The following is a 20915-nucleotide window of genomic DNA, read 5'->3' as shown; positions in this document are numbered from 1 at the left end:
TTGGTTCAGAAACACTGAAAGTTTTAGTCCCAATATAGCCATGCAGGTAATGGCTAGAGGGAGTTCAGAGTTCACTTTGCAGCCAATGGGATTGCTGCACAGCTATACAGGGACATATTACCATAATCGGGGGAAACCAGCAGCATGGATTCTTGCAGGCTTACAGAAGATGCTTGCGAAAATACGAGATAACTGTACCTCCTCCCAAGTAGGAACCAGGAATGTAAGTTAGCCCAGATTTTTAATTTAGTTGCTAAACACTCTTTATCACAATTCAAGTTGCAGAAGGGTCTATACCTTTGAGTGTATTTCTAATGAGGCTGGTTACATAGCATGCCCATAGAAATGCAAAAAGTAAAGCTACACCCAGATATAACTGATTTACAGTGGCGTAACTACCAGAGGAGCAGGGGGTGAGCAGTGTCGGACTGGCCCACTGGGATACCAGGATAACTCCTGGTGGGCCCAGATATCAGTGGGCCCTTCTGCTCACCCAATTTGACTTGTATGTCTATACCACAGGCATTCCTCCAGAAAGAAGAGAGGTAATGGAGGGAAGACTGGATGATAATATGTAGGGAGAAGTGATTACAATAATAAAGAAAGAAGAAAAAGAAGAAAGAAGAAAAGGGAATGAAGAAAAAATGGAAAAATAATTTGGAGAATGGGCCTCATCATGATCTGGTAACCTTACATTAATATAATATAATTGCACAAAGACAAAGTCCATCAAGTTCAACATCTCCAAATGAAAACCCAGCATCCATACACACACCCCTCCATACTTTCACATAAATTATACATACCCATACCTACAGTATACTAACTATAGAGTTTAGTATCACAATAGCCTTTGATATTATGTATGTTAAAAAAGTCATCCAAGCCATTCTTAAAGGACCAGTAACATCAAAAAAATCTTTTAAAAAATTCGTTAGTATACAAACGAAATAATTAGCGGAACCAGCGATACAGAGGAATCGAGTGACTTCTTCATCCGGCTCTGCAGTTTCCAAGGACTGAGGGGTCGGCTGTTAGTGCGGCTAAAGGGAAAGCAAAGAGGGGTTCGGCTTCAGAATATCTTCTCTTCCGCAGGCTATGTCTCCTGCACTCAGCGCCGTGCCCAGATAGAGAGGCCAGACAGCAGCAGCATGTCCAGCGGCAGCCCCCACAGCCTCCTTCACATGCTGTCAGTAGCCAGGGAGGAGAAATCAAACACTGCAGCATGGATGGTCGCCGTGTCGCCTGTTTTGAAGAGGACAGGAAGTGGAGTTTCGGTAAGTTATTTCTTAATAAAGGCTTTGCTGTTTTAAAGTTTAATTTGTCTTGATGTTTATTTTTCATTGTATACTAACGAATTTTTTTAAAAATGTTTTTGATGTTACTGGTCCTTTAAAGGCATTAACTGAATCAGCCATCACAACATCACCCGGCAGTGCATTCCACGACCTCACTGTCCTCACTGTAAGGAACCACCTACATTGCTTCAAATGAAAGTTCTTTTCTTCTAGTCTAAAGGGGTGGCCTCTGGTACGGTGATCCACTTTATGGGTAAAAAGGTCCCCTGCCATTTGTCTATAATGTCCTCTAATGTACTTGTAAAGTGTAATCATGTCCCCTCGCAAGAGCCTTTTTTTTTTCCAGAGAAAACAACCTCAACCTTGACAGTCTACCCTCATAATTTAAAGGAGAAGGAAAGGTTAAAATTAAGTAAGCCTTATAAGAAAGGCCCATCTAAATATACCAGTAAACCCCCAAAGTAGTGCTGCTCTGAGTCCCCTGTCAAAAGAAACACAGCATTTCTTTCCTTCTATTGTGTACACATGGGCTTCTGTATCCGACTTCCTGCCTTCAGTTTAAACCTCATTGCCCTGGGCAAGAGCATGCTCAGTTTGCTCCTCTTCCCCACCCCCCTCCCTTCTCTACTGTAATCTGAGCCCAGAGCAGGGAGAGACTCAGGCAGGAAGTGATGTCACACCATGTTAATACTGCAGCTCCTATTCTAAACAAACAGAGAGTTTCTAGAGCTTTTTACTCAGGTATGGTAAAACATTCTACAGAATAAATATAGTATTCTAGCTTGCACTATTGCAGCTAATCTATTGGCAATAAAATGTCTCTGTAGCTTTCCTTCTCCTTTAAGTCTTCCATCCCTCTAACCAGTTTAGTTGCACGTCTCTGCACTCTCTCCAGCTCATTTATATCCCTCGTAAGGACTGGAGTCCAAAACTGCATTGTATACTCCAGATGAGGCCTCACCAGGGACCTATAAAGAGGCATAATTTTGTTTTCATCCCTTGAGTTAATGCCCTTTTTTATGCAACTTTATTTGCTTTAGTAGCCACAGAATGATACTGCCCAGAATTAGACAACTTAAGTTATCTACAAAAACCCCTAGATCCTTCTCATTTAAGGAAACTCCCAACACACTGCCATTTAGTGTATAACTTGCATTTATATTATTTTTGCCAAAGTGCATAACCTTGCATTTATCAACATTGAACCTCATTTTCCAGTTTGCTGCCCAGTTTCCCAACTTAGACAAATCACTCTGCAAAGTGGCAGCATCCTGCATGGAACCTATAGTTCTGCACAATTTAGTATCATCTGCAAAAATAGAAACAATATTTTCAATGCCCACCTCCAGGTCATTAATAAATAAGTTGAAAAGCGAAGGACCTAGTACAGAGCCCTGCGGTACTCCACTAACAACACTGGTCCAATTAGAAAATGTTCCATTTACCACCACTCTTTGTAGTCTATATTTTAGCCAGTTCTCTATCCAGGTACAAATATTATGTTCCAGGCCAACATTCCTTAATGTAACCAGTAACCTTTTGTGTGGCCCTGTATCAAAAGCTTTAGCAAAGTCTAAGTAAATCACATCCACTGCCATCCCAGAATAGAGGCTCCTGCTTAACTGTGAAAAATATGATTTGGCGTCCTCTGTGAGGTGTTAAAGGGGATCTGTCACCTAAAGTTGCATAATAAAAGTACTTTTCAAATTAAGCATGAAACACAAATTCTTTCTTTATTCAAAAATCTATACCTTTTATAAACTCTTTTAAAAATCGCAGCTGTCATTCATATATTGCCTATCCCTCCTGTATGCCAGAAGCATAGAGGAGGAGCAGGCAATTACTTTCATTTTCCATTCTGCACTTCTGTGATGTCACTGCACTCCTCACCATCTAATGTTAGCCAGTGCAAGGACATTGACATCAGGTGCCCCCATTCTGGTGCATAAACAAGATTTTGGCATGATCAAAAACTTGCCTTACTAACAATGTCCAAAAAATGGCACCTGCCTGCTTCATGTGATTTTGAATTCCAAGACTAAAAGAAACAAGAGTTAAATCATTAATACAGTGTAAGTGAAGTTTATTTTGTTTGTCTAACATCATAAAATAGGATTTGGAATTATTTCTTAGGATGAAAGGTCCACTTTAAAGAACCACTAAGTATATGGCAATATTTAGAATTTAACTGATACTGTCATGGGAAAACATGTTTTTTTTTTTCAAAATGCATCAGTTACTAATGCTACTTCAGCAGACTTCTGCACTGAAATCTGTTTTTCACAAGAGCAAACAGATTTTCTTATATTCAAGTTTGAAATCTGACATGGGGCTAGACATATTGTCAGTTTCCCAGCTGCCCCAGTCATGTGACTTGTAACTACTTTCTGGCAGGCTGTTGTTTCTCCTACTTAATGTAACTGAATCAGTCTCAGTGGGACTTGGCTTTTATTTCTGAGAGTTGTTTTTAGATCTATCAGGGAGCCGTTACCTTGTATTAGGGAGTTGCTATCTGGTTACCTTCCCATTGTTCTTCTCTAAGGCTGCTGGGGGGGGGGTGATATCACTCCAACTTGCAGTACAGCAGTAAAGAGTGACTGAAGTTTATCAGAGCACAAGTCACATGACTGGGGGCAGCTGGGAAATTGACAAAATGTCTAGCCCCATGTCAGATTTCAAAATTGAATATAAAAAATCTGTTTGCTCTTTTGAAAAATGGATTTCACTGCAGAATTCTGCTAAAGCAGCACTACTAACTGATGCGTTTTGAAAAAAACATGTTTTGCCATGACAGTATCCCTTTAAGCATGCACATTTATCCTTACCTAAATAGCCATTGTATCTCTGGAAGGCTGGACACAACTTCATAGACCTTCCCTTGTATTATAGTCCAATAACAAGAAGGAAAACAGGAATACTTATGCATCAAATTAATGTACAAAGACATTGTAGAAGTAGTAGCCTTGGAAAGTTTATGTCCCCCCCCCCAATTTTGGTGCAAATTCCCACAAAACTTTTATGTGACACGCATATTGAACTTAAATAGCCCAAAAACGATTTTTTCTTGTAGTTCTCTAGTTTATTTATGCTGAAATGATTAATAAAAGGCACAGCAATGGGTGGGTTAACTGCATACATTTTGTTTCTTTCTGCAACACTTGTGATGCACTTGAGAAATGCATTTTAAGACTTAAAAGAGGTAATGCAAATGAGATACTGGGGAACATTGTGTTCAAGTGCAAAACTAAATGGATCAATGGACAACATAAAACATCTAAACTGGTTTACACAATATAACAAAAAAATTACTGACACTGAAAGCAGAATAATTCCCTAAAAAGAAAAGAAGTTAAGGTCCAAAGGTGAAAAGTGTGTAGCATTACAAGAGATGCATAAGAAAAAAGATGAACAGAATAGGGTCAACCTTTCAACTTAGTGACCTCCAATGGGCTTTAGCTCATGCACATGCTGAAGCACAAAAGACTGACCTGGTCACTGGTATGAATGGGCTCTGGACTGACAGTGCCAGTCTTTCATCTTCTAGGAACAGAACTTTGTTCAATAGCTCTAACAGCAGCCCATAGAACATCAGTATCGTGTAATGCTACAGCATAGAATACTTTGTGTGTATGATTTTGTGAATATATTATAAATATTTAGGTCAGTGGTTCTCAGATTAAATTTTCTTGTGGCTGCTAATACAGTCAAAGCCAAATTCTGTTGGCCGCACGGCAAATATCTGTGGCTGACAATGCGGCCACAGCAAAAATCAAATGGCCACATAATTATGTGCTCCAAAATCTTAGCCTCTTCCTTAGGGAAATCTGTAAAAAGTGAAGAATCGCCCAATAGTGGAGGCAGTGGCCACTACTTACATATGGTATACAAAAACGTGCACATCACAGAGAGGCTTGCTTCTTATACCCTTTTTTTCTTGTACTTTGGCTGTTACCGCACCTAAGCACAAAGCCTTCAATAGTGAAGTACCGTTAAAGAGATACTGACACCTGAAATAAAACTTTTTTTTACATCTATTATAATATTGGCTTTGCAAGCTACTTCTAACTTTGCCATAAAATATTTGCATGATGCTTTTACATTACCTGTCTGATACCCCATGTTCCTGTATGAGGGGGCTGCCATATTTGTGCAGCAGGAGTCCGTTCTGTAACTAACAGGCTGAGATGGGACAGTCAGGTTGGCAAAGTCAGAGTGTCAGAGAGTCAGGCTTAGGAACTTCAACTAACAATTATATACAAAAACAAACCTCTCAGCAAAAAATGATCAACATGACCTATAGGTAACATTTAATGTACATTCATATGCTAAAATAAATTTTTTAGTGTCAGTATCACTTTAAGACATCAGTCTCCCCAGCACACAAAATAAAGTCACTCTGTCGTCTGTGTATGGTGCAGCACTATCCAATCTCAATTCTTCTCCTCTACCACCACTCACTCATTTCACTGAGCTTGCATAGATTTTCAGAAATGGAGAAAAAAGAAGATGCACTCATCCAATTTGATGCTGTGTACCCAAAGTAACTCCAATCTTTTATTGGTGCGGAGTACAAAAATCGAACATTACAGAGGCCTCACGCCCCCTTCGTCAGTGATAAAGTACACTGACAAAGGGGGCCTGAGGCCTCTGAAACGTTTGATTGTTTGATGAGTGCATATTCTTTTTTCTTAGTTTCTGGTTAATTCTCACATAGAGTCATGTAAACTGAAGGTAGCACCACAAAGGAATAAACTATACAACAAACCGTGAGTGTATTGAATCCTAATTTCATTGACTGCATATATTTTCCAAGTGACAGCAGCAGATCTGCTCCATACAGCTGAACTGCTTCCGTTGCAGTCACAAACAGCGGAACAGAGGGTTAGCCTGAAAATGGCTGCGTTTGCGTATTTGGGCTAACCTTCGCTCTGCTGTGTGACTGCACAGAAGGAGATCTTATTAAAATCGATGTAGATGGGGAAAGGAGCAGATCCGCTTCTCTCAGTCTGAAAAAAAATAAGCATGAGCAGTGGAGGTAATGCTTCATCTGCTCTTGAAATTAGGCGTTGTCTCCTGGTAAAGGGGAAGTAACACTAACAGATTTTTAAAGTGATACTGTCATGGGAAAAAAAATGCTTTAAAAAATGAATCAGTTAATATGCTGCTCCGGCAGAATTCTGCACTGAAATCCATTTCTCAAAAGAGCAAACAGGTTTTTTTCTATTCAATTTTGAAATCTGACATGGGGCTAGACATATTGTCAATTTCCCAGCTCTGATAAACTTCAATCACTCTTTACTGCTGTACTGCAAATTGGAGTGATATCACCCCCTCACTTCCCCCCCAGGAGCCAAACAAAAGAACAATGGGAAGGTAACCAGATAGCAGCTCCCTAACACAAGATAACAGCTGCCTGGTAGATCTAAGAACAACACTCAATAGTAAAAAACCCATGTCTCACTGAGACACATTCAGTTACATTGAGAAGCAAAAACAGCAGCCTGCCAGAAAGCATTTCTCTCCTAAAGTGCAGGCACAAGTCACATGACATGGGGCAGCTGGGAAATTGACAAAATGTCTAGCCCCATGTCAGATTTCAAAATTTAATGTAAAAAAATCTGTTTGATCTTTTGAGAAATGGATTTCAGTGCAGAATTCTGCTGGAGTAACACTATTAACTGATGCGTTTTGAAAAAAAACATGTTTTCCGATGACAGGATCCCTTTAGGTTTTCTGTGCATAGATCATCCATCCCATCTCCCCAACCACATCACCTGCACAACTTAACTGTGTCCCATTGCACAGCCAGAATTTCAGAGCAGCACCACCATGTTTGGCCATGTGTCTTCCATTCCCATCATTTATCTCAACTAGGAATATGTACACTAGCTCACTGATTAGCAAGATGAATGCTGGAAATAGAAGAGACACAGCTAAAAGTGGGGCCAACACTGCAGGCAGCTCTTGTGCTTTTTCAGTTACTCATAGTAACCAATGAGATCTTTGCTTTCAATGTAAGACTGTTCAAAGCAAATTGCTGATTGGTAGCTACTATTGGTATCTGCACTTGTGTTGGTAAATGAGCCCTATGGTCCCTTATACATTCCTCAACGGTGTGAAAGGTTTCATGATACTGCCTGCAACTCTTCACTTAATGAAATAAATAACATTTAAAATAGTAATATAGTTCTTATACCAAACAATGTTTGACAAATTATTGACCATATATACAATATCCCTTTGCTACTTTCTCCTTCGAACATCAACATTATTCTAACACTAATATCGGTAGCAACCAACTCTTCTTAAACATATTTCATGTATCTGCAAGTAGGATGTTAGAACCTGTCTCAATATAAATCTCTGCCCTCAGAAAAATCTATTGGGGAGTAAGATTATTTAATGGTCCCTGTCATGTCTCCAACATAGGCTGTCATCATGCTGCTACATTACATTGCTCACATTTGACAAACTCCCTCCCTGGACCCTTGCAGTAATTACGCAGGGCCATTTCATGTTTATTCTGCACCTCCACATGGCTTATGGCAGAACTGCATTTGGACTCATCTGGCTACCGTAGTTCTACCTTGTGACCCAGCACAGTGCCTTGTGGGAGCTAAGACTTCATTTTATAGGCCATGCTGTGGAAGAAGCACAGTTTTCCACTCTCCCTTTACAGTAGCGTCGCTGGTAAGCTAACGGACTTAAAACTGTTCTAAACTATCACTAAAGCTGCCAGCACCTCTGGAGACATTGCTATATATACATTTTGTGCCAGCTAGTGTTTATGTTCAAGTTATATATATCTGCATATGTTTCTGCATTATTATTCTTTGTATTGATTGCATTCCCTTTTATTTGTATTACAGTTTCACTTCTTCATCTATTCCACTTGCCTATCCAGTAAAATCTACAGACTCTACGCTCAGTCTCTTTTTCGGATTGTGGAGAGGTTTAGCTGTATGTCGAACTACACACTGCCCCAGAATACGTAGGGAGGACAGAACAGTCCCCTTAAATATTTATTCGCACAATAATAATCCAGTTATTCTGAAGGCTTCATACTAAGGGGTTTCATCAGTGTCACTTTAGGACAGAGACACATAATGCTATTTCGGGAGATTAGTCGCCCAGCAACAAATCGCTTCTTCTTTGGGCGACTAATCTCCCCAAATTGCCCCCGAACTCCCTTCAGAACTCGCCCAAAGTTTCCTCGTGAGGCAACTTTGGACTACTTTTGAAAATTAAGTGTTCCAAGTGCCGGCTATTTACATTATAGCCGGTGGGACGGCACTAAGAACACTTCATTTTCTGAAGTCGTCCAAAGTTGCCTCATGAGGAAACTTTGGGCGACTCTGAAGGCCGAAGCGATCTGAGTGCCATGCCGCCGGCGATTTACATTGTAGCCAGCGGGAAGTTAGGGGAGATTAGTCGCCCAAAGAAGCGATTTATCGCTAGGCAATTAATCTCCCGAAATAGCAGCGTGTCTCTGCCCTTAGGCTGTGCACTTGCCAATTTATGTCATGATGCTACCAAAATTGTGGTGCTGTAGTTTTTTTGAATATGCAGCATGCACCAGTCTTGCATTCTAATATACAGTAGTTTGCAATAAAATCTAAATTAATGTTGCCGATTGTAATGTGTGGGGTGTGGGAATGTCATATACAATATCCATTCTAACATAACATAAGTGCAGCAGGATAAAAGACAAACACTAGGTGCAGTTTTAAACCAGATTGCTTTAATGCAGAGACAAAAGAAATACCAAAGAATGGCCAGATTTCTACTCAAAATGTGCAAAACATTAATTAGTGATCACAAATGTAAAAAAAAACAGAAAACAAAATCAATTGTGAATCAAACTGTAATCCATGAATGCCCAATGTAAGATAACACAAAAATACAAATAAGAAAGTGGAAAAAGGGAAATTATATTTCAGCAGCAAAATGGTAATTGGAAAAGCAGAAATACGCAGATAGGCCAGCTAAATTGTAACGTTAGACATTCCCAGGTATAAATTATAATTCTTTGAATGCCTGCTTTTATTAATCCTGATTTGGCTTTTTTACCAGCTGAAATAAAACATCCAATGTAAACATTCACACACACACACACACACACATCAATCCTACAACACATCCCTTTATAATCCATAAGCAGTAAATGGCTAGGACTTTTATTGGTAAAATAGAGGGCGGAGGGGGGAGAAGCCTCTAAATTTATTTTTAAAACCATTTTCAGTACATATTTACAAGAGCATGATATATAGTCAACAGTCTTTACATAATTCTAGCATTAGATAAAGTTTTAGATCTCTGTAGTAAACAAGGGCCATCATACTGTATCTAAATGTAAACAGTGAATTATGGGAAAATGAGTTAAACTAATGAAGCAATTCTGTGGATAGTAATTGTATTATGTATCTATACTATGAAAATGCAAGAAGCACTTTAATATGTGCAAACCATTAAAGGGGAGCTTAAACCTACTCTGTGTTCAGGACTTAAGTCTAAAGGGTCTTGCCATAATATTTTAAATAATTTACCCCATTGGCATACATAGAGCTTTCTGTAAATATTTCCTAAATATTGTGCTTTTTATAAATATTTGAATGTTTTTCTCTGTATTTTTGCATATGCCTTGTTGCTTTCAGCATCACTGCCATAGTGGAAAGGGCTTTGGGAAATGTGATTCTGTTACATGCAGTGTAATAAACCAGAGCAGACTTATTTGCTACTTTGAAAAAGCATGTCCACTAGAATGGTTTGGAGAGAACAGCAGGCTGCCAAAATAATACATACATAATATAAACATTCCACCAGGTTCAACGTGTTGCATAGCTAATGGGCACGCATTTTATATAATACAGCTGGCACTGGCAGAATGTATCCACTTACAATGGTGCACAATAGTGGATAAGCCTTCTACATATTTTGTGTATCTCTTTTTAAAAGGCAAGTGTTTTCTAACGCTACATTCATCCCCATATTACATAATCTGGGATTATTATACATAAATCCGTCTTCATTGCACATGTATATGCTGAAATATGGGCATGCCCACAGTAGGAACGGTTACTATTTGGCAGGTTTAAAGGGGCAGTGTTACCATAAATAGTGTGTGTGCAGGAAGTTTCAGCAGCTTCAGTTTCTCTGTTTTCTTATTTTATATGGGGGAATCTTATTTAAAAAGGGGATGTAAAAGTAACGAACTACACATGTAACAAACGATTCAAAGTGGTCCAAAAAGGTTTCACCCAGAAAAGATGCCAGTGTAGCATTAATGGCAGCGTTTCTCTTGGACAAACTCACAGAGATACATAAATGAAAATAAAAGGAACAGAGAAACAAGGCTGAAGTTGCTTTCAAAGCCCCAAATAAGCCAACTGGCTGCAGTATTGTGTGTGTGGTTCCTCACATTTGTACGTTACTAAAAGCAGTGCCTTGTGGGTTAAGCTGGGCTAACCAGAAGCCAGTGCAACCTCTATGTCAATATGCTTTATGTGCCTACACACAACCCACCCATGTTTAATATCGATAGCAGGAGGCACGGCAGGGATGAGTTTGCCAAGATAGTGGCCAGCAAGTATTTAACATCAGTCGGGCATCAAAGACTAGGGTGGGGGCACACTGGCAGAATTAGAACTGCTGCAACATGCTTGATGGTTGGCTGGGTCTGGGCCAGCCGTGCATAACTAATCTCTTCTACTAATTATATTAGTTATCAAGATATTAACACATGAAATATCCTATTTCAAAGTAGTATATAATTCCAGTCATTATGGTGACACAAGAAACACTGTCCCACAGAACCTTGCTTTCCCTAGCAACAAATAAAATCTATAAATGTCTAAAATAAAATAAAAGAAAGATCTCAACAAAAAAGCAGCACAATATTTGGAAAACTTGCAAAAAGCTATATAGCAATACAATATAATCTACAGGAGAAATTTACTTTGTTTTAAAGTCTATCTAAGCCAATCCCGACAGCAGTGCAACATTATCAGAAGCAGAACCCAATATTATGTTATTTGGTTACTGATAAATGTTGGCAACAATTATACAACCCCAAATTAGCACAATTAATTTCAATTTAATTTTAAAGTCCAAAACAGAATGAAAGGAACAAGGGCAATACAACTGTTCAAGGCCTTTTAAGCAAAAATAGTATATGGATTGTTGCTCTGCCCCATGCAGGTAATCTAAAGCCTGTTATTATCTTGGCACTAACATTACATTCCTGAGAACTGGAGCACTGGCATTTTTAAGATTCTGAATGATGTAAGAAAAAAAAAAAAAAAGCGGATTTAAAAAAAAATGTATTTACACAATTTTATATTGTTTCAAATTACACCATTTAGCATCATTGTTGATATATATATATATATATATATATATATATATATATATATATATATATATATATATATATACTGTCAAATAAAAGTGGAGAGATTCATATAATATGGTAAAAAAGGACACAGTAATAAAAATATGAACTTCACAGTGCAAATTCAAATGTGGGAAATTTCACAGCTGCAGCAATGCACACACAACTTCCATGGATGTTTAATATATCTGTCTCATAAACAGTCATTTTTTGTTATTGTTGAAAAGTGTGTTCCTCTTAACACATCATTTATATTGTACCGTTTGACATCTGGGTATTAGACTCCTGCTGGAATCAGCATGTATTTATAAAGCTGTGTAATAAATGTATAGCTTAGGGTAAAATTCTGGCACAAGAATTTCTTCTCTATATGAAATTGTCCTAAGAACTATAAGGGATTAAATCTGATGTCATTTACGGAGAAAACCAAATAAAAAGCACACCTTTATATATTCCACCATGTTTAACTTTGTCATAGACTCAGAACTGGTGCTGGGCAGTGTTAAAACATTATTATAGGGAGAAAAACACAGCTTTATAAATACGACTTATTTTACATCACTTTTGACACCATTTTTGTTGCAAAACATTTAGCACACCTCTATAAATAGGACCATAGGACATCATGAATGATTTATTTACAGTGGAAAAAATGAGAGATTGCGGGAAACTCGTACAGAATATAAAAAAAATTAACAAAAACTATATTTGTGAAACAGATTTATTAAACACTGACAACAGTTCTGTTGTTTTTAACGAGTTCCCTGAAAAAAAAAAAGTAATCACTGTATATTTTCCATGAAGATCAAACAACAATTAAAAAGGCTCAAAGAATTATCACACCACCATAACATGTCCAGTAAGCAGCAGCTAGCTATAGCAGCATCAAAGTCACAAATATAAACCATGAAGATCTTATAAGTCTTTAGATAGATTAAGTTCTATAAAATCACGAGTGGGAGAAAAAGAACACCACCTTTAGTAGGCCTCTCTGTATCATGCAAGAGAGGGATCCGAGAGGTGGCTACTTCAGTCAACTATAGAACTGATTTAGCAAGGAAATCAGACATTGTACCGTCATAAGCAAATCGAATTTTAAAGTAAGATTTTCCGTAAAGGTATAGAAAAGATAAACACCCGAGTACCAGGCACCATAAACGTAACAGGATTTTTTTTTTTTTACATATTTTAATTTGAATTCAAGTCTATAAAACACCCACTGCCCCTTCATCGCCATGCAATACTAGCAAGCAGTTCCCATGAAATCACAGTGAGAAATAGTACCTTAGGACAAATTGCACAAGTTACTTTATGTCCTGTATAATAGTCAGTGAAAAAAATAGTACAGGCAGTCCCCGGGTTATCTACGAGATAGGGTCTGTTTGTTCTTAAGTTGAATTTGTATGTAAGTTGAAACATATACTTTTACTTTTTAAATGCAACAGACAGATGTTTGTCTTCACATAGTATTTATTTTTACCTTTCTTTGCTCTGCAGTAAACAACAAACACCAGAGGGGATTAGGGCAGGTGGTTTAGGTTTATTAAAGCTAAATGCTAATAAAGGCCAAGCAAACCACCGTACATTGCTTTAATAGCCTTCCTTTGTAAGTGCGAGTTGTATGTTCGTGGGGTGTATGTAACCCGAGGACCCCTGTATTCTCTATATCCAACAGTCATCCACTATGAGTTGTGAATAGATGCTAAAAATAATCAAAGGCAAAATATAATTCTAAATAACTGGCAAGATAGGTTTAAGCTAATTCAATTAGCTTTCTGCCTCCTGCTGAACTTAAACTAACAAGGATTCTTAAAAACAACATCATCATCACGTCATACATATGTGTGGTAATTTATAAAAAATTTAGCCACTACAACAATTACATTTTTATACTGTAAAATAATTAAAGGATTTACATTGCAAAATTTGTATTTTAAAAATGCCAATCATCTTCTGCAGGGCAGATGTGTCAAAGTTGATTGGAAATAGAGCAGGGTTTGCTGAAGAATTAATGTCAATTTGAATTTTCCAGTAATGTTCCTTATTTATGACAGATTGATCATAATCGAATCTTATTAAATTCTTATGCTATTCTGGTCATTCTGGATATCAAAGCGGATATTTATCACTATTCACAGCCTTCGGGGATTTTTCACCTCAAAACCACTAGTTCCAGGTGTCAAATCCCATAGTAGACTCCGGACAATGTTGTTTTTAGCTGTCGATCAAATGAAACACAAACATTTTTTTAAGTGACTGATCTAATTTAGTTTAAGAATGATTGCAAATCAATATAATTCCTACAGATTTGTTAGTTTGCTAAATCCCCAGATCTACAAGATCTGATCAATCTATAACAATTTTCGATAAAGTTGCCCTTGTATTCAAAGACTAGAAAGCTGGGCTGTAACTATTCTGTAAATCTACATTTCTAAGATAAGTTTATTTCCACATTATGTGGCATTATGTTCTTGCCAATGTTTTTGCAATATTTTTATTCAAGCCATTTTAGTTTGCGCACATCCCATGATTTTTTGGGAAAGATTTAACAACTAGAAATACATACAATATAGTACCATCAAACATACATGTATGCATAATTAGCATTTCGGGGACATTAAGAGATGGTGAAAGTGACAAAACTACATGCCTTGAAGGCAGTAAGTGGGGGATGCAAGCCAGCGGGGGGTGCACCTACAAAGATTTATGTTTGCAACATTGTTCTTTTTGCAACTTTCTGAATTGGTGGGGTGTTAGTTGGTTATGATATAAAAATAATTACATTTGCCCAGGAGCAGTAACCCATAGCAATCAGCAGGTAGCATTTAATGGTTGTCTGTTTAAAAGCAAACATCATTGGGCAAACGTAGTGCCTTTTATTATATATGGGGATTAGAGTTTAGTGCTGTTGCTGGGCTCAAACATCCCAAATATATTCATTGAATTGGACTACTCCGAGTATTTGTTGTCATGGAGACCTGCCAGGAACATTTGTCTGACGTAAAAGTAAATGTACCTTAAATTAACAAACTTTTGTAGCCTATTGATCAACTGAAGTTAAAAGAGATTATTAAGGCAGTCAGTTTTTTAAATGAAGGCAAATGTGTCATTGATCAAGACAATGTCTTGGATACCCAACAACAAAATATATACATTCTCTACTGTGTAACGGCAGCCTAACTTCAAATATTTACATTTGCAAATGAAAAGCGTAAAGTAACAGAGCATGATAAAAATAAAAGCTCAAAAAGAAAATCAGTGAATAGTAACAGAAAGAGAATGGCAAACTAATGAAATGAAGAAATAGATAAACAAATGTATAAATCAGGCATAATGTCAGGAAACATCAGAGCTAACTAGATTCCTAGAAACATTTGAATAGTATCCAGAATATACTTTTTCTTCAAAAAAAGCTAGGGGCAAAACGTAAAATATAAAATAAAAACAGCCACAAGAGTATGGCCTTTTCTCTTATATTCTGGTATTTTCTCTGACATTGAAAGACATGTACTAGTAATATGCAAGTACTACTGCATCACGAAATCTGAAGGGATACCATTATTAAATAAAATTAAGAGTTTTTACAGCACACACCTTGGGAAAAAAACACAGACAAAATTCTGTGTGACACTGCCTTAAATGGAAAGTCATGATACAATAAAACCATTGCATCATGAAGGTTATGAATGTTGTATCCCCTTAACTGTTGCATAGGGGAGTTGGTTGCATCAACCCAAGTTCTCTCCAAAACCTTCCATGCCTTAAGTTCTAACATTGAAGCCACAAGAATCATTGGCCCTTGCTTACATTCCTGCAGTCTGAAGGGACAATTAAAGGATTCCTAAGCAGAGTGGTTGACATATGAAAACACAGCAAAAGGCAGAGAAGATATTACAGTAGTTTTAAAATCTAGACTTTTATCAACACAATATCTAATCATAGAACTGCACTAGCCAAGGCTTTAAAAATGGGTAAAATAAATTAATTAACAAATGTAATATAATCCTTTCCGAAATTAACATCTATTGTTGTTAAAGAAAACATTATTTATTTGGGAAAAGGTATTTCATAGATAAACACCCCTCCTATAAAAAAGGCAAGCACTGCATATGCAATTTCTAACCTTTTTTTGTTTAAAAATTTATATGGGCATTAATGGGCAGATTTATCAAAGGTCGAATTTCGAATTTATGTGGATTTTTTTTACTGTAATAAATTCGACTATACTCACAACTCGAATGGGAAGTTATTTAAGAAAAAATTTGAATGTCTAATATTTGATTGAATAATCCCGACCTGAAAATTCAAATAGAATTTGAATAGACTTTTCCCTCCAAAAAAATTTGAATTTCAGGAAGGCAATTAACATATTCAATTGGATCAATGGACCAATGTCATTGACTTGTAAATGAATTTGGCAAATACTCGAATTACAAAGGTTTCCATGTTCAAGGTGTGATAAATCTCACATTCAAATTTACACTAGAGTTGGGGGATGAAAATTTTGACAGCAGAAAAAAAATCAAAAATTCAAATTTACTATTCGACCCTTAAAAGATCTGCCCCTGTATGTATGTATTGCCAGATTGCAGACATAACTTATCTGGTTGCATAATGAAGAAGTTGGCACTATATCTTAAAGAGCTCTATATGCAAAAATTATTATAGAAATTATAGACGGGGTGAAGTGTTTAAAACGTAATTAAAGTACCAAGCACTGTTACTATTTGGTAAATAAACATATTCATATTTTTGCATTTCACAGTTGAGTACTACAAAGTTTTTTTGGCCCTTATAAAAATAACATTGCAACTCAAAGTGCATTTTAAAATATAATAAAAAAACAAAAATTCACAAATCTTCTAAAATAAAATATTTACATCATTTGGTTTTTAAAATTAAAAAAAAAATAGTTTCAAGCTATGACCATTGGAACATCATCAGAAAACCCAGTTATCATTGGTGCATCATCATCATCACCTAAAAAAGAAACAGGAAAAATGATCACATAGCACAATACTGTATTTCACTCTGAATTCAAACACGTCTAGAATGGGCTGCACGGCCATTAATTTTTTTTTCATATTTATCATAATTCAAACCACAATTTTTAGCATTTTCCTCTACCAAATAGAAAATAATAAATAGCTTGTAATATTAGTGCAGAACTATTATAAAACTAAATATATCTATACTGCATGATATACAGCCTTTGCCACTTTACGAATATAATGCATGGCCACACAACTATATGAGAAATGCCCTGTACTACTACTCTGAAATTAAAGCTAGCCACGTTTTTACGGTTGAACATAGGTAGATATTTATCATGTGGTCTCTGTAATGCTCAACTAATCACATTGAGAGAGAGAATATTAATACATAAGTAGGTAATACTGCCATGGAATATATCAAGACTGAATAAAGTTATAAGGCACAGGCAGATTCTAAAAAACAGTTACCATTTTCATTACAAAGGAGCACCAAAATAGTCAGCTTTGACTATATAGTGATGATAAAGGAAGTTGCTAAGGGTTTAGCTTTGTAAATGTTTACTTACCAATATCATCCCCTGATGAAAAGATGGCAGCTCCTAGACGTGAGCTGTAGTGACTATTTGCAAAGGCTGTAAAGCTATTCTGAAGCCTTCTGTGCCGCGTGTACAGTATGACAAACCCAAAGCCAGTTGCAACCAACAACAAGAACAAAATGGGAACAACTATTGCTGCCACGTCTGTGGATTGCACATTTTTAGAGTATAATGGATCCGATCCTTGCAAACAAAGAAGAAAAAAAAGCTATAAAACAAATCATTTTTAAAAATGGCCTGTAAGGCAAATTTAGTTGGGACATACTGTAAATGCATACTGAAACAAATACTGACGTGCAACATCAGTGTTTTCTCCTTGTATTTTAAGCCTTCTGCTGAACCCAGTACAGGTATGGGAGCTGTTATGCAGAATGCTAGGGTTTTATGGAAGAGGAGTCTTTTCATAATTTAGATCTCCATACCTTAAAGGAGTGGTTCACCTTTAAGGTAACTTTTAGTATGTTATAGAATGGCCAATGCTAACCAACATTTCAATTGGTTTGCATTATTTGTTTTTATTTATAGTTCTATAGTTATTTGCCTTTTTCTTCTGACTCTTTGCAGCTTTCAAATGGGCGTCGCTGACCCCTTCTAAAAAGCAAATGATCTGTAAGGCTACAAATGTATTGTTATTGTTACTTTTTATTACTCATCTTTCTATTCAGGCCTTCTCCTATACATATTCCAGTCTCTTATTCAAATCAGTGCATGGTTGCTAGGTTAATTGGGACCCCAGCTACCAGATTGCTTAAAATGCAAATTGAAAGGCTGAATGAAAAGCCAAATAACTCAAAAACCAATTGCAAAATGTCTCAGAATATCACCCTCTACATCATACTAAAAGTTATCTGAAAGCCACCTCTTTTAAGTCTACTTAAAAAAATGCTCATTAAAAGTCTATGGGAGATGGCCTTCCCGAATTCAATTACAGGTATGGGATCCGTTATCTGGAAATCCGTTATCCAGAAAGCTTCGAATTACAGAAAGGCCATCTCCCATAGACCCCATTTTATTCAAATTATCAGAATTTTTATAAAATGATTTTCCTTTTCTCTGTAATAATAAAACAGTACCTTGTACTTGATCCAAACTAAAATAGAATTAATCCTTATTGGAAACAAAACCAGCCTATTGGGTTTATTTAATATTTAAATGATTTTATAGTAGACTTAAGTTATAAAGATCCAAATTAAAGAATGATAGTCTACCCAGAAAACCCCAGGTCCTGAGCATTCTTAATAAAAGGACCCATAACTGTAGTATATTCAGTAGATATTTCACTAGACTCTAGACTAATCTGGGGAAACACCACTTCTACAGCTCCACTAGCAGGAGGTGTGAGACATGATTAATGCAACACCAATATTTCTGCTTCCTAAGGTAAATATTGTATGCTTGCCCACTGCAAACCCCCTTGTTTCTTCATATTTCTTCTGTGAAAATAATCGCACCTATGGAAACCTATTCTTTCTGGCTTTGAGCAAAAATCAAGCTGAGCAAAAATGGATGGCTTAAATAAAGCTATATCTGAAATAACCCTTTCAGCTCAGAACAGTTCTCACAGATCTCTTTCCAGAAAGAAAAAGGTTATTCTTCTGTTTACAAGGACCTTCAAAGTAGTTATAACTCCACCAATAACAATGCATTCTATGCAACTTTTCAATAAATACTCATTTCAAATATTCAGTGGTTTCAAAGTTTTTTTAAATCTGGAATTGCTAATGAAAACAATGTCACTGCACTGGAAAATGTGACTATTAAAACAATGCAGCAGAAGCCAGTTGATTAACAGACCTATAAAAATGCAATTTAAAGCTATTTAAAACTAATATCTGAAACTCCCTCCTACTATCATAATGCAATGAATATGGGCATATAAAATTATGAATCACCAGAAATTCAGAAGCTGAAATTAAAACCCTATTTAAGTCAAGTGGCAATGTTTAAAACAACCACACAACACTAGTCGTGAGCTAGGGTATCCTGAGAGTGCAGGTACTTCAGTACTAACAGTGATGTTACTGCAGCATTTCCTGACTCATAAGATAGAATATCATTTAAGTTGTGATTTCAGGGTTAAGACACCTATATTCTGGGGTGGTAGAAGACAGAGATCTTACCTAGTTCATCATACAGGACTACTGCTGCATCACCACATAGCTGTCCACTGTACAAACACTTGGCTTGAACTATGAATGTATAATTGTGGCCCATCTTCAAGTTTGAAATTTTGAAGAAAGTTTCAGTTGTGTTTCCAACAAATGTTGTTATATTATTTGTAGTGTCAACCATGTGAATCTCATAACCCTTTAATTGAAAGAAAAGAAGAATCGGCAATAATAGCAATTATCTTAGTTTATTGGGTATGTTTAGTAACTTAACTACAGAAATGACAGAGTTTTTGAGCAAGGAGAAATTAAAGGGAACATGTAAATATAATAGCTTTTGAAAGCAGCATTTCCTTAACTCCTGGTTGTTACTTTTTAAACAATGTTGCAAAATGTTGCCTGTCTCCTCCAGCAAGACAGGTCTGTCAGTTGGTTTGTGTTACATTGTATCAACAGTGAGTGATCAGGACAGAGAATAGAAAGGGAAAGAAACACTCTAGGGCCTGCGCCTTGGGCAGCAGCATTTGAGGGGTGGCCCTCTGGCGTTTATATGGTAATCCCCCCCCCATTTCAAAAAAATGAAATTAATTCTAGCAGCAGAGTTGGAGACGGAATACCATACCCACACTTCTTACTGGGGTGGGGGGTTTAAGCATACGGAGATCTGGTGCCTAAGGTGGCTACGGACCAAAATACAGCACTGGGCATAGACTGATGTAAACAATGAACAATCTTTGTAGGGTCATGAATACGATGCTAGCACTATATAAATAAAGCACAATACAACAATATAAATTTAATAATGGTTTAGGTTGCATTAAAGGAGGAGATCATAGTCACCCATCCTAATTCAGCAGGTCAACCTAGATTTCAGTCCTCACCCATAGGCAAAGCAACCCGCATATAGAAGGAATGCATGCCCAGCTTGCTCTAGAAGCCATTTAGTTGTTATACACACACACACACACACACAATTGAAATTGGAGGTGGCAAACTTGGAACTGCTGTGTGAGAAGCAACTTTAAAATATACTTTGTAGAAGACTAATAAACTGCTTGCTGATTTTGCATTATAAAAAAAACAGTACAATACAATGCAAAACATTGTGGGATATACAGGCTGATAAAAAGACACTCACCCGATCTTCACTAAACTTCTTTTCCTTAAGTGCCAGACTTTTCCAAAAAAGCAGTATGTGGTCGCTTTCACTAAAGAGCTTTAATGCCTCTGGTGCTGATAATGGTACTAAAGGAAAAAAAAATAAAAATACTTTCTAAATATACATACAGTACTTTCTTATAAGCAAAATTAATTGTAATTGACACTTATGTAATCAGTAATATGTAAATCAGAAGCAGTAAATATTCACAACCTCTGGGTTTCTTAGTTCTCAAAACGATACAGAAGTCTACAAGTTCATCTTAAACCTGAAGCCCCTGCAGCCAGGTCCGGACTGAGAATTAAAATAGGCCCTGGCATTTCAGCTACATAGAGGCCCACTCAGCCCACTCAGAGGCCCAAATAGCCCC

The 20915-nt window shown here is 36.8% G+C and overlaps 1 protein-coding gene across 2 annotated transcripts in view; it reads right to left on the bottom strand.

Annotated features, from left to right (window-relative positions):
• Nucleotides 1–9019: 9019 nt before the first annotated feature.
• Nucleotides 9020–20915, bottom strand: part of sorl1.L (sortilin-related receptor, L(DLR class) A repeats containing L homeolog) — a 98331-nt gene continuing 86435 nt past the window's right edge. For both annotated transcript variants that reach the window (XM_018225758.2, XM_041569221.1), the window contains 4 exons: nucleotides 20525–20631; nucleotides 19399–19585; nucleotides 17249–17461; nucleotides 9020–16668 (listed from right to left, as the gene is read on the bottom strand). In XM_018225758.2, coding sequence (XP_018081247.1) covers nucleotides 16604–16668; nucleotides 17249–17461; nucleotides 19399–19585; nucleotides 20525–20631 — 572 coding nt within the window. In that variant the 3' untranslated portion in view covers nucleotides 9020–16603. The remainder of the gene's footprint in view (nucleotides 16669–17248; nucleotides 17462–19398; nucleotides 19586–20524; nucleotides 20632–20915) is intronic.

This window comes from Xenopus laevis, chromosome 7L (assembly GCF_017654675.1).
Source record: "Xenopus laevis strain J_2021 chromosome 7L, Xenopus_laevis_v10.1, whole genome shotgun sequence".
Lineage (NCBI taxonomy): Eukaryota > Metazoa > Chordata > Amphibia > Anura > Pipidae > Xenopus > Xenopus laevis.
The sequence above is the reverse complement of the archived record's forward strand: the minus strand, read 5'-3'. Positions and strand labels throughout refer to the sequence as shown.